This window comes from Sinohyriopsis cumingii, chromosome 4, assembly GCF_028554795.1.
Source record: "Sinohyriopsis cumingii isolate HCF-2022 chromosome 4, ASM2855479v2, whole genome shotgun sequence".
Lineage (NCBI taxonomy): Eukaryota > Metazoa > Mollusca > Bivalvia > Unionida > Unionidae > Sinohyriopsis > Sinohyriopsis cumingii.
Genome location: NC_142964.1, coordinates 147,155,361 through 147,172,517, shown reverse-complemented (window position 1 = coordinate 147,172,517; position 17,157 = coordinate 147,155,361). Strand labels below are relative to the sequence as shown.

At 33.5% G+C, this 17,157-nt stretch overlaps 1 protein-coding gene across 1 annotated transcript in view; it reads left to right on the top strand.

The window, feature by feature from the left end:
• Positions 1-17,157, top strand: part of LOC149802293 (ubiquitin carboxyl-terminal hydrolase 15-like) — a 188,644-nt gene that overhangs the window by 85,303 nt on the left and 86,184 nt on the right. The window contains exons 18-21 of the mRNA XM_089956913.1: positions 4,655-4,693; positions 5,336-5,423; positions 11,335-11,508; positions 14,971-15,129. Of these exons, the coding sequence (XP_089813039.1) occupies positions 4,655-4,693; positions 5,336-5,423; positions 11,335-11,508; positions 14,971-15,129 (460 nt within the window). The remainder of the gene's footprint in view (positions 1-4,654; positions 4,694-5,335; positions 5,424-11,334; positions 11,509-14,970; positions 15,130-17,157) is intronic.

Below are 17,157 nucleotides of genomic sequence, written 5' to 3'. Positions count from 1 at the left end.
GTACAGCAATTTTAAGAATTCGTAGACCAATACCATCCAATCCAGAGGATTTATTAATATTCACCTTAATCAGCATATCAAAAACATCAGCTTCACTAACATTAGCTATTGAAAAATAATTATCATCAGGAATTTTAGCTCTTATAAATTATAGGTTGTTTGTCTGATTATGATATTGTTACTGGAGATGCTTATGAAGAAATTGTTGAACATTTCCACAATGTCTTGTACAGATGTTGCTATATCCTGATTTTCCTTAAGTCTAGGGGGAAAAGAACTGTTCTTGAGTGGGTTCAGCTCTTTTAGATGCTTCCACAATGTCTTGGTACTTTTACTTTCATCAATAGCCTGTCTATAGCTGTTCTCATTTGCTTTATCTATCAGGTGCTTAGTTTTATTCCTCCACTTTCTATAGCTTTTCGTGTCATTTTTCTTGTGGAAATTATCTCTTAGGTGCCTAGCTCATTGATCTCAGGGGTAATCCACTTGGGTGTAATTTGGTGTTTAACCCTTTTTGTTTTAATTGGGGCATGCTGGCCTAAGGCTGCACATAACATCTGATACCATTTGTCTAAGGCAGTGTTGATATCAGCTATATTGCAGACTGATTGGAAGGGTTTGCAAGCTAAATCATTTAAGAATATTTTCTCATTAAACTGTTTAACACATGAACCCCTTTGTGTTTCTGACTTGATTTTCAGGCCAAAATGACAAAAAGCTCCAAGAGTTAATGTGTTAAAGTCCCTGTATTGTATTTCAGTGTGTTGACTATTTTTAGATGATTTCGGAACATGTCTAGTTCACAGGTGCTCAACGCAAGTGAGATGTTGAGAAAAAAAAAACATCTAAAGGAAAAAATTCATACAGAGTGACAAAAATACCTTAAATTACCCCCATGACCCACTCTGACTTAGGACCCTCTCTATCATAATATATAAGAGATTATATTATATATTATGATAGAGAGGGTCCTATGTCAGAATGAGTCATGGGGATAATCTAAGGTATTTTTGTCACTCTGTATGATTTTTTTCCTTTAGATTATTGTTGTTTTTTTTTTTTTTCAACATCTCGCTCGTGTCTCTAGTTATAGAGATATATAATAACTTTGGTTTCTTCAACATATATCTCTCAGATTTACTTGGTGTCCTAACCTCTGCAAATTAGCCTTAAGGGTTCTCTCAGTTCATTGCTAAATTGGTTTTAACACTAAGTCAAGCTGTTGGCAGTCAGTTAAGTAATCTTCAGTGGTGTTTTTCTTAGATGACCTTTACATTTTAATTATTCAGCTGAATAAAATGTCCGATGGTGATGATTTTCCATCAGCATTAATCAAGCAGGACTGGTTACTGTTTATACATTTTATGGGGAGGCCACGATAGCCTATTTGGTAGAGCATTGGAATCACAATTCAGTAGTCACAGGTTTGATACCTAACCAGGCCAGCCCGGGTCAGCTGCCTTGGTATGTCCCTTTGAAAGGCATTTAGCTCCAAATACTGTACTTGGTAAATGGTATAGTGAATAATGTGTGAAATGTGCTGCTTGTTAAAACCAGTGAAAACAAACAAGCAAGTTTTAGGTATGTTTCTTGGTATCAAAAATGAAAGGTCTCTCTTATCTGTCATGTTTTTGATTTGGCTTTAGATCAATTGGTCATAAACCAGAAGACCTTATGGGATGGTTTGTTTTCTTTTGTCCAGTACCTGTCTGACCATTTGCACAAGTTTTGTTGTCACTACTCCTCATAAACTATTTGGATGATTGTCATGAAACTTTACACACATATTCATCCCATGGTTTAGTTGCTTCTAAATGAAAATAGTTTTGCTCAGCTTATCCAGTATACCTACCTTAGTGGCCATTTTGATAATCTTGTTATTGTTGTGTCTTCTGGATGGAAAGTCTTATCTACATGATTTTATACCAGAAGATTTCATTGATGTCTAGTTGGTCACAAATGAAAATCGTGTCAATTTGACAGCCATTATGGCTGCCACAGCAGCCATTTTGAAAATGTTGTTATTATTCTTCCATCTGAAAAGAAAGTCATATTAAAACTCTTGGGTGTCTTATGAAGTCTAGCTGGTCCTAAATGAAAATTGATGCCACTTGGATATCCAATATGGCTGACTTAGTGGTCATCCTTAAAATCTTATTGTTGCTAGTCCTCCTGAATTGATGGCAATTTCAATATTTATTTATTTTCACTACTTTTAAAAGATGTCTGGTTGGTTCCAAATTAAAATGGTTCTGATTTGAATCCAGTATGGCAACATGGTAGCCATATACAATAATTTTTATTTGTACTCCACATAAAAGGATATTCATATTGATGTAGATTTTCATAAACTTCTTATGATATTTAATTGCTGCTAAAATGGTATGGTATCCAACGTGGCCTACATGGCAGCCATCATGAAAATCATTATATCAGTTCTCTTCCTAAATGGATGGCCATATTTGCGTAAGATTTCACCCAAACACTAATGGTGTTGGGTTCATTGTAAATGTACTGATCTTGATTGTATGTGATATGGCTGCCACAGCAGCTAAATTGAAAATAAAATACCATATATTGTTTCAGCACTCAGCAGTTAAAAAGAAAAAATGATCTTATTTTGATTTTCTGGAAATTCTTTTCGGTCAGTTTGAGCATCAGTTCCTTTAAGCAACTCTTGTTTTGTAAGATTACTGGATGTCATGATAGATATTTGGGGAGTAAAAAATTCAAGTTTTTGATGTGACAAGTTCTTGACAAAATTTTTTACTGGCACTCCAGGAATGGAATAGACCTTCTAATCTTTAGGCTAAAGGCTCAAAGGTCAGGGTCATTGTAGGTCAAAGCAACCTGGAATTTTGCCAAAAAAAAGTTTCGTATTGAGAAAGTTTTTTGACTAAAGTTTGCAGATGGCTTACATTTAGGGTAATAAATATGCATGTTGGTTCAATTTTTGATGTGACAAGTTCTTGACAAATTTTTTGACTGGCACACCAGGAATAGAATAGACCTTCTAATTTTCAGGCCAAAGGGTCAAAGGTCAGGGTCATTGTAGGTCAAAGCAAATTGGAATTTTGCCAAAAAAATTTGGTATTGAGAAAGTTTTTTGACTTAAGTTTGCAGATGGCTTACATTTTGGGTAACAAATATGCTTGTAGGTTCAGGGAATTAAAGTTCAGACATCAGGGTAATGTTAATTAGTACTAAGATAATAATAGTTGCCACCTGTTAAGATTACTTCAAGACCGGTCATTGAGATTTGTTGGTCTATAGTCTCCAGAGACAATACTGTAGCAGTTAGTGCCTACATGTAGGGCTATTAAGCATAAAGGGGGTGTAAAATATGCTGTTTCACACATTTCCTGAAAATGAAAATTTTTCCATGTATAAGATTTCAACAGTGATAAAAATAATTACATTCACTTCATGTCTCAGATTTGTCTGCGCAAAGTAAAATTTGAAATTTCATTTTTGTGGTGGGTTGTTTATAAGATGTAATGGACAGATTTATAGATTGACCTGGTTGTAAGGCCAGGTGATGTTTTGGCATGTCCTTGCATCTGGCATATATCATTCATCATGTGTCATTTATTGGCTGTCAGCATTGCTATTTTTTTTATTCCTTATCAGAAACTGCTGGGTCAACTTTGATTAAACCTGGTTGGAATTTTTTTCAGGATATGCTCTAATATTAAACCTACTTTTAATTTCTTATTTCAGAAATGGTCAGAGAATTTTGATAAAACTTGGTATGAATGTTTCTTAGCTCATGCTCTGTCAAAATTGTGTCAGGGATGGCTTCCTTAACAATGGTGTAGTTTCCTTATTAACAGGTTGAAAACTTTTTTTTTGACTTGTTTAGAATGAATGAACCAGTTTTGATCAGGCTTGGTAGAAATGGTTCTTAGGATGGGCTTTATCCATTTTTCCATTTTCTTGGGTGACTCACTTAGTAAGTGCGGCTTCCATGAAAACCTTATGGAAACCAGTTTTAACTTCTACTCCAGAACAGGTGAGTCATGCAGTATTGATCAGTCCTAGTTGGAATGTTTGTTAAGATATTGGATTTTTACCAGAATACTTCTTGTTCTATCCAGTTAGTCCTAAATAAAGATAATACTGATTTTACATCCAATATGGCCACCATGGATGCCATCTTGATACATTTGTTGCTGTAGCTCCTGAATGGTCATATTGATGTGGGACTTTCAGCACAACATTTGTGGGATCTCATTGATCCTAAATGAAATCATGACAATCTCACATTCAATATTGCCTTGAGATGATTTCAACACTCAGTAGTTAAAATGAAGAAATGGTCCTATCAGTCCCTTTGAGTGACTTTTCTTGATGGAGTGTACTTAGAAGTATTTATAATAAAATATACTGAAAGTTAAAGATTTTTCAGATTTTGCTAAATTTTTAAGTTTCAGTAGATTGTCTTCTATATTGTTCATGAAAATATATGACACTCAATTTTATGGATGAAAATTACTCAGTAAATGTTTGATTAGTACATTTAAAGCTTTAAAATCAGAAACATTATTGATTCAGTCTTGTAATGCTTCAGTAATTCAGTCTTATTCAAGATGTTGTACTTTGTGTACTTGGTGACTGTGATGCAATAACAGATGTATATTTCTTGTTCTTCCAGTGCAAGTTCATACAGCAACTCTGGCAATATACCTCAAAGGTATGTACATGTAATTTTTATCTGTTAATTGTAGCACAAATTGTATAAAGGGTTCATTGAATTTGGGAATTTAATAATCAAGAAAAATGTCAAGTAGAAATATAATGAATTGCTTTTATTAAGACTTGAAGTTGTTTATCATATCAACTTGGGATTCACACATATTTGAAAAATGTTGTACATGTTTTACAGACCCTCAATTGGACTTTCAGTGAAAAATTTTATACATAATATAGGCACCCTTGACAGGATTTGTAATGAAGTCTTATATGTAATACAGGGACCCTAGATATGACTGTCAGTGAAAAGTGTTATACATAATATAGGAATCCTTAATAGGACTCTCAGTGAAAAGTGTTATACATAATATATGGACCCTTGATAGGACTCTCAGTGAAGACTGTTATACATGATATAGGGACCTTTGATAGGACTTTCAGTGAAAAGTGTTATACGTAATACAGGGACCATTGATAGGACTTTCAGTGAAAAGTGTCATATATAATATCATAATCCAAAATGGGATTCTTGGTAAAAAATGTTGTAGGAACCATTAATAGGATTATCATTTTAAAAATTCATAAGAAAACTCCTGATGTAAATTTACTGTTACTTTTACTTTTATTATAAATCTGGAAACAGTAGTGGCAGTGAAGGAAGAGTTTCAAGACTAGGACTATGTGGTCTGTCCAACCTTGGAAATACCTGCTTTATGAACTCAGCTATACAGGTATTGGTGCAAATATACATATGAACTCAGCTACACAGGTAATGGTGCAAATCTGCATATGAACTCAGCTATACAGGTAATGGTGCAAATCTGCATATGAATTCAGCTATACAGGTAATGGTGCAACTCTGCATATGAACTCAGCTATACAGATAATGGTGCAAATCTGCATATGAATTCAGCTGTACAGGTAATGGTGCAAATCTGCATATGAATTCAGCTATACAGGTAATGGTGCAAGTCTGCATATGAATTCGGTTATACAGGAAATGGTGCAAATCTGCATATGAACTCAGCTATACAGGTAATGGTGCAAATCTGCATATGAATTTAGCTATACAGGTAATGGTGCAAATCTGCATATGAATTCAGTTATACAGGAAATGGTGCAAGTCTGCATGTTTAAAGTCTATCTATTTAATATTTTGTGGTGCCTACTTTAGGAAGTAGGACAGTCTATACCACTTCAGTTTTCTGACATCCGATTGTTGTTATCATTGTTGTCACTGTAGCCATGGCCACGGGCAGAAATGTTGCCAAGCCATAGGCTCACAGGATTCTCACAAAACTTGCAAAGAGTCACACAGCTTATAAAACCATAAAGGTGATCTTATTGATCACCATCTGGACAGTTGCTGCAAATTGATCCATTGAAATTTTCTAGGGTATGAAAGGTTAGTAGTGGCTAGTCATGGTCAAACATAAGATTAGTGATTTTGTAAGGAATGTGGGGAAGACAGAAAGATTATCTGCTCAGGATGATGCTAGTGAAGAGCATAGAATTTACGTTTTGATTCCAACTGAAGTAAAACACAAACAGTCTTGAGTGACAAGTTTTTCTTGTAATGCCTTGAGATGTTCCTGAGTTTGAAATGCTGTTCTACTGAGGCAGTGATTTTGCTACATTTGAAGTAGACTGTGTACAGTTGTGCATTGCTTGCATGTGGCTGAGACATTGAGGATTAGGTTTATCAGATGAACAAAGTGTTGAGCTGAGTGTTGAAAGGCAACTTTTTGTGTGTGAATTTGGCAGCTAAAGCTAGTATAAATATGTTAATAACTAAAAGAAATCTTGAGCAGTACTGCCTATTCTGGGGCAAACTGGTTTTATTAACATAGTCTGTTATTGATTGTACAACTTGCAGGTAACTAAATGTTTTATTGCTCTCTATCTTTTTTAGTATTTAAATGTTTAGCTCAAAATACACAATTTGTCATAATTAAATAAGGTGACAATATATTATCTAAACACAACTGTTAGAGGTTATGAAGTTCCTTTTTTAGTTAGATTTTAAGGAGCCAGTATACAATTCTGTTAGGAATTTTCCCATGTGATTCCTTTGTAGTAGGTTTTATTATCACTGAATATATTTATCTGGTGTAAATATGGCAACCTAGTTATGCTGTTCATCCATTTATGTGCCTAAGAAAAAACTATTACAGCAAACCAGACCACATTTGATATTTAGATATATTGGCTGAGTTTTAATACCAGATTAGATTCTGGTGACTCTGACTTTATTTTTGAAAACATTTTTGCACATTTTTGAAACTTTTTTACTTTGACTATAATTTGTTTTGTTACAATAACCCTGTAAGCACATCCAGACAAAAGGTATGTGAGGTTGGCAAACATAGTTTTGATCATTATATTTTCCCCATACTTTATGGCCATAAAGAACAAGACAAAAGAGGTGTGAAAGCTTATGGACTGGCTAAACAGCCCATATGTGAATGAGTAAACCAGGGTATAATGCTGGCCATATTTCAACCAATGTTGGGGGCTTTATGAGACTCAAAATGTTTCTTGTGAGCCCCTAAGTCGATGTAAGTGCACATGACCAAAAAAAGTGATGTTGTTCAGTAGAGAATAAGCTGTATTTAAACCTGTAGAAAATGATTGAAAATTCAAACCTGTAGAAAATGATTGAAAATTCAAACCTGTAGAAAATGATTGAAAATTCAAACCTGTAGAAAATGATTGAAAATTCAAACCTGAATAAAAGAGAATAACTTGTATATTTTCCTTTAAGCATTTTTTACACTTACAAAGAAAAACAGTAGTTGGAAGACTAAGTATTGTCAAATATCAACAATATGCACTTACACATGTATTTGCAAAATCAAAACCACAATGACATTAAATAAAAATGTACACCAGGTTTCTATCTTAAAATCCACTAGATGGCAAACTATAGGCTGAATTAGGTGCAATCTTTTTGGCTCCCATTAATTCATTAGGTAGTTGGAAGGTAATGCAAGTGTCATTTGTTTTCATCTTTGCACTAATTAGAGAATGGATGATACTGTTATTCAAACTTTCATCAGGATTCTTAGAGTTAATTGGGTCAGAATTGAATTGTTTTTTTGATGAGAGTAATGTTAGGATTGTCAGAACTGTATCTTATGTGGTCTGACCACCAGATAGGCTTGTCTCTATGGGAAAATGAATATTCATACAAATTTGGACTGATCATTTCAGTGGGGAAAGGGAGAGGAGATAATATTTTTAAGTTGAATGGGGGCCATACAGCGGTAATGCACACCTTTGTCCAGTACGGGTGTTAATACGTTATCAACACAAATCGACTGCAAACATGAGCATATGCTTATTATAATCTTTCAATCAATCTATTTAATGGCTAAAAACATCCTGAAAAGCATGGATCAATTAAAAGTTAATATTTTAACAAGATTTAGATAACAAATAATCAATAAATAAAAAGAATTAATCTGAATGTTTAATTCAGTGTCTGGTTTGTTGTTGTATTATGTACAGATGTTGCTGCTACTTTGACAGATGTTATACATTCAGTATGTTGATTGCAGGATGTGCAGAACTCAATGCATAATCATGGGTAGTTAATTTTCATGGGTTTGTCTTCTAAAAATGTATCTCTGTCTAAATGACAATACTGACATTCACTTTCATTGTTAATACTTAGCTTGAATTTTTTAGATCTAACTTGAACGAGATACTGGCTATCTTTTGCATGCAGGTATTTGCAAAATGTCACCATTTGTACTAAGACTTGTTTGTTTCATGAGTGTTCTTAAACACCACTATCAAAACATAAACTCTCAACAATAATGAATTAGGTGCTAACACTATTCAATCACAGAAAAATCAAACCTATCTTTTCCATTTATAAACAATTTTGTTAAAATTGAGTTTCACTTACTTAATTATTAGAGTGCCACTGACACAGTGGTCAGAGAGTAGTAGATGTGAAAGGTGCTACAACTCTGATGTTTTCGAAGCACAATTCCTGGGGAGAAGCAGCTGTTTCATATAAGGAAAATGGTATCATAAAGCAATTCACACAAAAGTGAATTATCTCCGCACATGACAAAGTTTCACCTTGGATGGCTGAGAATGAAATGGGATTTGAGATAATGGAACTGATTGTGACTGTTTATTCAGCAATTATATGTATGAATCATGTTTAAAAATATGATTTTGTCTTCCATTTGCCTAATGGAGTAGTGAATAATAAATGTGATCAACACATTTAATTATGAAATGACTAATGTTTGGATCCAATGTGACAATTGATTTCATGTTATTTTGGATTAGGAGATAATACAGTGTTTCATGGTCCATAATTATTATGTTGGATATGCTCACGGATAAAAAAAACTACTGGTAATGTAGTTTAAGAGTGTACTACATGTTCTTAAAAAACAACCCAAAATACATTCTTTGATTGACATTTAACTTTCTTGAACATTAATATTGTCACCCTTATGGAAAAACCTATATGTGTCTTATATGCCACTTGTATTTGTTACTTGTAAATGGCTTTTAACTGACTATTCAGTTACTTATAGGTGACTTACAAATGACTTATAGGTGAAGGATTATGATTTTAAATGCAAATTAGGCATTTAATATGCAGATTAGACATTTCACTTATAAATGAAGTATAGTTAACTAATAAGAGACATGTGAACCAATCACTTACTACATGTATGGGTCACTTATAAGTGACATATACTTGAATTAGGCATTTCACTTGCAAGTGAGGTATACTTCACTTAGAAGTGCAATGTTATTAACTTACTACAGTTATTTACTGCTCCAGTGGCCTAGTGGTTAGAGCATCTGACTCGGATGCAGGAGGTTATGGGTTCGAACCCTGACCAAGTCATACCATTTAAGACTTATAAAAATGGTACTAGCAGCTGCCTTGCTTGTGCTTAAGATTAAATGGTTAGTGTTAAGACTGGTCGGCCTGGTGTCAGGATAATGTGACTGGGTGGGACATGATGCTACATGTCTGCGGCATGATTTCCCAGTGCTAGACATCACTTTAATCTGCCACACTGCAGACATTATATTGATATGACTCAAAAATTGCTAAAGCTAGTTAAAAATCCAAATCATACACATATACTACAATTACACATGAGAATAAGGGAATTCCTGCTAAAATTCAGTTTGGGCTTTAAAATAGCTGCTCCTTCCCTCTCCCCTCTGTCATCTGACAGGAAATTGACCTTTTATAAATGATGTCATCAGTCTAACAGATAGTATTCATGTACAGGGCTAACTGTAATATCTAATCTTATGAAAATCTGATGCATTTTGATTTAAATGATTATGTGTAAAATGATTCCAACACATTAGCATGCAGCTTTGTATCACCACATTTGAAATGCTTTGCTTACTATCAAACTATTAGCTGAAATAACACAAATAAATGATAACCAAGAAGATAATTTATTGAACAGGTAGTAAATAGATAAATATGTTTAAGGCTGAATCCTTCAAGTTTTCACCAAATAGGCCACAACAGCTGAATTGAAAAGCAGCAGCAGTGAAGTTTTCTTCCAGAATCTGATAACCATTCTATTTGAGCTGATGAGAAGGCTGTCCCAAATTCAATTGTTAACATGAGTATCATATATATATATATATATATATATATATATATATATATATATATATATATATATATATATATACACACATACACTGTATGATGCTGGTAAGCACAAATAGCAACAAAACAAAACTGCCATAGGGAACAAGTAGGCATAAGTTCAGTTGATGCAGATGACAGATGTTTAAATTCTGGAAACAGAAGCATGTCCAAGTCTAAATTATAATTGTGTTTGTTGCACAAATCTTGAAGGATTTGGAATTTTGCTGCTGAAACAGTTTTTCATTGTCAAATAATTTTTCATTGCCCAACAACAATTTTTTTAATCATTTCATTAGAATATGCACAGTTGAATGTTTGGTGCCAAATAATACTGTTTTCAATAAAGTAGTAGAAAATAATTTTTGTTGAATGCTGAAAATGTCCTTGTTTACAAGGTGTGTCTGCAATATATGTATGCCTACCCATTTTGTAATTCACACACACACACATTTTGATTTATTCTAAGCTTTCATACATAAGAGCCATCAAAGTTGAAAGTTTTATTTCAGTGTTTTTCTTTTTTTAAATTTTTGTTGTTGATACAACTCAATGAAATTGATAAATCTGGTGGGAAATTGTATATGTTTGGAAATCACAGTAGCACCTTTCTTGAGCTCAGACTTGGACTTGAGACTGTATTTTGCAGTAAACTGATAGTCAGGAAATGACAATGTCGATTAACTTACAGTTCACCTATACTCAGCTGATATATACCGTTTCCATTACATCTAAATGGTATATGAAAGTTTTCTTTGTTGTCATGACTACTTCTACCTCATTCAGATGTTTTTATGTTATTAAATTTCATCAATATATGGCTGTAATGTTATAAGACCCAACTTTAACCACATGTGTGTGTGTGTTTTACTGTAATCTGCGACATACTAGAGACAAATGAATTCCCCAGTTAAGGTTGAATCTTTATGTTTCTAATACATTTGGAAACATATGAAGTAGGAGCTTTGTGGCATATTTTTTTACAGTGCTTGAGTAATGTTCCCCAGTTGACTCAGTACTTCCTCAGCAAGAATTGGACGGATGAGATTAACAAGGAGAACCCTCTTGGAATGCAAGGAGAAATTGCAAGATTATATGCAGAACTCGTCCAGATCATGTGGTCAGGCAAAAGAAAGAACACAGAGCCCAGAAACTTCAAGGTGAATATGGTTGTATTAAGTATGTTGTTATATTAATGGTACATTGTGACCCCACTATAACATGGTAGTTGGGAGCCATAGAATCCGATCGTGTTATGACCCGAACCGTGGTGTAAGCAACCAAGTCAGTTAGCTGAAGAAAATGTACACCCCCCCCCAAAAAAAAAAAGAAAATTGGGGATGGGGGTGGGTAATAAATGCGGGCGGTAAAATACGTGCTTAGTCGGCACAGTTGCCATCTTGAATTGATGCATATTAAATGAGAAATACACCTGTAGTGAAAACAGAAGACATAATATAGCAGTTTACTTTATTTAGAGAACCATGAATTGGTACATATACGTGAATCCTGTTTATATATAAATGTCTAATGTATAGCATGAATAGAGTATCAACACTGTGTACTCACCTGTGAACCTCATAATATACATTGAATCCACAATACAAATGATTCCATCGAAAATATGCATACACAGCTTTAAAATATTCAATGATTTTGTAACAGGTCATATTGGTCTGAGTTCAGTGGAAAAACATAGCACAATCAAGTAACGAATGACGAAACACATTTACTTTAAAGTACGTTCCAAGTCGGTAAAAGTTAGTTTGCGTTTTAAGCCGCCGTTGGTAGTGTTCGTAAGCATAAAATTTCTCCTACAAAAAGGAAACTTTCACAGCACAGTTAACGTGTTCCAGTCATGTTGAAAAATGCAAAAATCCATCAGATTCCATCACTTTTATTTAAGTTTGGTACTGACTTCCTTTGAAGAAAAGTTCTTTGCTGTTATTGAAAGATTGTAGTCGGCTTTCTTTGATGAAGGGTGCATGCACTATTGAAGTAACCGCTAAAGGACAGCTTTGGAGAACCAAATGAATGCCCATTTTGTATTGTGGTGGCAACATTAAATAATTGTATTGCATGATTGAGACTGGTATTTTTTTCATTTGCTGAGCACGTTTTCATAACAGTCGGTGCTTCGGAGGTAATAGGTTTCCTTTGAAATTTCAGCAATCTATTTTATCTGGGTACATTTTTAAAAAGGAATTGGCCATCGTTTAGACTATTCTAGTCACTGTCCCTCCATGCCTACTGAATAAACCAATAAGTAAGATGTATTTTTTTTCTCCATTTGTGGTAGCAGTGTCATGCTGCCTTCCACACATTCGTCTGAAAATTAACAAAGGATCAAAAGACAATAGAGGTGGAGGTGGTCAGATGATAGGGATTATTACAGAAAACGTGAGCGTTCTGAAGAACTTACTTCTGAGTGAAACAAAGAGGAATTTTACTTACCATCCACATACAAATGTCAGTCTTTGTAAATATATTAATTACTAGCAATTGGCCGAAAATCCGATGAAAGATAGATTACAAGACAATGCCTCGCTCGGTTGATCTCCGTTACCAGAAATGTCAACAACAAAAAAGCGGATATTTCACAACATACAGAACTCGCGCTAGATTTCAGGATAAGCGGATTATGATATAACAATGTACTGTTTAGATGGTTTGTCAGTATGGACAAAGAATTTGTTTATGTAACAATAGATAAATTTCAGTGCATTTTATAGCCAGTTTGCGACTTCATTTCATGGGGCCTCTGAATTTCTGCACTCCAAACCAATGGTTGTATATAAAAGTTTAAACAGCCAACAATGTCACCAACAAATAAAAAAGCCACATGGTATGTTTTGCAGCCAATAAGGAAAAACAATCCAAGTTTGCGACATTGGCGAAGACCTACGCTATCCCAGAATAAACTTTTTATGCGTTTTTTCTTCTTTTTTACTTTTGAGAAGAAAAAAAATACTTTTTCGTGTACGAGAAAAATACTTTATCGTGTACGAGGAAAATACATATAACATTTCAGGAGTCAAGCCACGATTGTCTTGTATTATTCATACATGATCTCTTCCCCAAAATGATAAGCATCATTTTACGTTTTTTTTTCTCGTAATACTTAAGAATTTTTTTGTGCACAAGAAAAATACATGTATATGAAATTTCGGGAGCCATGCCACGACCACATTATATCTGAATTCACATTATAATGGAGCGCGCTATAGCGGGGTCACACTGTATTATGAGAATAGGTAAGTTTAATTGAAATCATTTTCTTTATGCAGGTAAATAAACCCCATGGACAGTAAAGGTTGCATTTACTGGAATGGAGTGTCAGATTTTTCAGATGTATGTAGTCAACTGATGCATGACTTCCAGATTATTTAATTCCCTTGATAAACTCTTCAGTTCACATTGGGCATTTTCTTTATATTCCCATTTCATGTACTGTAATTACCCTTGTGTCTCTCTGGGCTTTCATCTATCCATGATACCTTGGTTTGTATTTGCATTTACATTAGTTATAGGTACTGCAGTTGGACAAACTCATTAGATATATCTAGTTTTATTGGCCAATAACACTACTTGTCTGCAGTCAGCATTGCTTGGACTTTAAATTTGTTTTATTCATGATGTTCTTTTGGTTTGGTAAAGCTATAGGTTTTTGTTTAAGAAAGTTCATAATTTGGGAATGCTCTTATTAATTTTAACAATATCACCTGAAAGAAGGTATATTTGTAACCACATAGTAATACAGTAGCTCTATCTGCCTCTTTTATTATTTGACATTAAAGTTTGCTAGATTCAGAATGGTTAAATCACCACCCCATGTTTTCTAAAACATTATAGCACTCTCACGTGTGTACACATGGGTGCTGTAAGATTCCAGTGGCTAACCTAAGTTCTTACTACTATTGTAGGTGGTCATAGTGTGCTGTTTTAGTAGTGTGTTTATATTAGGCACTACTAATCATAGATGAAATGTTTCTTTTTGTCTGCTTGTTTCTTTGTCCATTTAGTCATCTGCCTTTTCTCCATTTTGTTTTTTCAGTATTTACACTCTTAAATGAAAGTTTAACAGCAAAAATTAATGGGAAAAAGTAGAAATATAGTTTTCAAGAGGTTTTACTGCATATTTTTTTAATGATATTGATCAGTTGAAGTTCTATAAGTAGTTTATATAATGAAATAGAAAGGCCCTGTTTTGGACATTTTCTTTGTATTTTTTCTTTTTCTTTTTTAATTGTTATCCAATTTCTCTAGCATTGTGTCATTTTCATTAAGACGAGGAATGTCAGACAATTTTATGCCATATAGTATAACAACTATAGGGGTTTATCAATCCTTGAAAAAAAATGTATTCTTGTCAGCTTGTGGCTTAGTGGATATGATTGTTTTAGTCAGTAAATTCTGGCATCAGCTGAAACCAATAGTCAATAATTGTGTATTATTAAAAAGCAAAACCTTACCCCATCTGGATAAGGAAGGAGGCTGCTTGAGAGAGATTACAGTGCAGTTCATTTAGATAAATTATGTAGATATTATTGCTATTCTGTGGAGTGATATTAGATTACAAACATTTATATTTCATATCATTGTGTGTATTTTATGTTTTGTAGAAAGCAATTGACCGTTTTACACCACTTTTCTCGGGTAATCAGCAACAAATCTGTAAAGATTTTATGGCCTTCCTTCTGGATGGACTTCATGAAGACCTGAATCGGATCCGGAAGAAAACTTATGTAGAGATGATGGTTGCAGATGTAAGACCTGATCGTGTATTGTCAGATAGTTTTGATAGGACTGAAAACCTGCATAATTACCTCCCTTTCCATTACTGATGGTTATGTTTATTCACCAGAAGCTCACGTGTCTTGAAAACATAATGTAGTGACTAACATTATTTTTAAAAAATATTTCTTTGACCAATTATTTTATTTTTACTAATTTGCTATTCTCATAAGGTGGTAGTATAGAAGGTGGGTTTTAAAGTTGGTCAGTACTGTTGTCAAGGGAGATAAATCCAACTATGATTGGAAAATATTTCTTTGCTAAATATACCAAGATGTTTATGAGCTTTGTAATGCTGTGGTATTTTGACTTTTCAGCAGAATGCAACCTTACAAAATCAGTTGTTAAATTTAATTATGTCAAAAACATATTTTTATATTTAAAAAATGCAGAGAATTTGCTCCACAGTCTTTGATGAAATTTGTCTTTGTTATACACATAATTATTTTAGTTTCATTACTTTAGCAGGACTTAATAACTTGAACTGTGCAGTCATGGAGAAAAAATTGCATATTTACTTTAATTTAAACTGTTCTATTTTGTATTATCTCATTTTCTGTCACAAATGGTCACAAAAAGTCATCCTAGATACATGTACATTTAGGTTGATATGTACTTTTTGAAGATAGATGCTCATGTGCAAACTGAAATCTTAGCAAAACAGAAGCCATCAACATGGTTTGTTTTCTTTGCTGCTGACATGTAATTTCTTTCACAAACTGATAACCTAAAATCACAAGACACCTCTTTTCAGGATTATTTTCTTTGCCATTATGTTGACAATAAACAACGTACTCTGATTTAAGTGAACAGTGAACGTTTGTTTTTTTATTGCTTGAACATTTTGTTGAATCATACTGTACAACTCACTGCCTATTCCACTGTTTGATTCTCATAAAAAAAATCAGTAATAGAAAGAAAAATTTGTGAACTCATCAAAACATTTAGTATCAAGTTTTCATCAAGTGTCATTTGTTGGAAGGAGACTATTGCAGTTGACAGTAATGGTGCATTGACAAACCATGCATCACATTTGTCTTGTTTCACTGTGGCATTACTTATACAAGTCTTAAATACAGTCAGAGCTCTTTTGACATCTGTACTGGAACTAGCAGCATCATTACTCAATACATCTTTAATGATTTGATTGTCATGAGCAGAATCCTGAATCATGCAATTACATTTATAAGGTGGCAACTGTGTGTTGATATAACAATTTCCTATTTGGTACTGCTTGATATGGTATGTGACAGTTGCCTATGTAATAGCAAGTTCATGAACCTAAGAATTTGAAGAATTTTGCAATCATTTAGAAATTGTCTATAAAACTTGACAATATTCAGTTTAGCTTAATGATTAATTTTGATTGAAAAGCATGTTTTTTTTAAAAATCAGAACCAAGTTATATTATTCCTCTCTGCTTCAGATATATCTACTTGCAGTGTCATTAACTTTTATTTTTAAGTAGATAATTTCACAGGATGCTGTATAAACCGTTAAAGTAATTCTGCATAAATGTAAAGACCAAGCTTTGTTTTAATCAGCTTGTTCTTGGTATTACATATATAACATAATAAAGGATATCCATAAAATTGTTTCTGTTTAGATTTATTCATTATTGTACTGTGTTGTATATGACAATGATTCAAACACTTGCCAAAAATAGAAACTTAGCTGCTTTTATAATATAGATAAAGAAAATGGTATTATTGCTGTTGATAAGTCTTTTATTTGCATAAAGTCATGTAAAGTTATCATCCATCATCTTATACACAGATAAAGAGGGATGGAGGGAGAAAGAGAGCAATAAAAGGCATACACATGTAATATAAACCAAAATGCACTTGTCTGAATTCACTAGAAGTCCAAATTAATATTTCTGTCAAAGAATATTATTGAGCACTTTGTAACTCCAGCAAATAATTGTAATAATTAAGTAAATCCAAATTAAAACACAAACACAACAATACAAACCAGTCTGCTTTGGATATTATAGCAGGAATGAGTTATTTGTT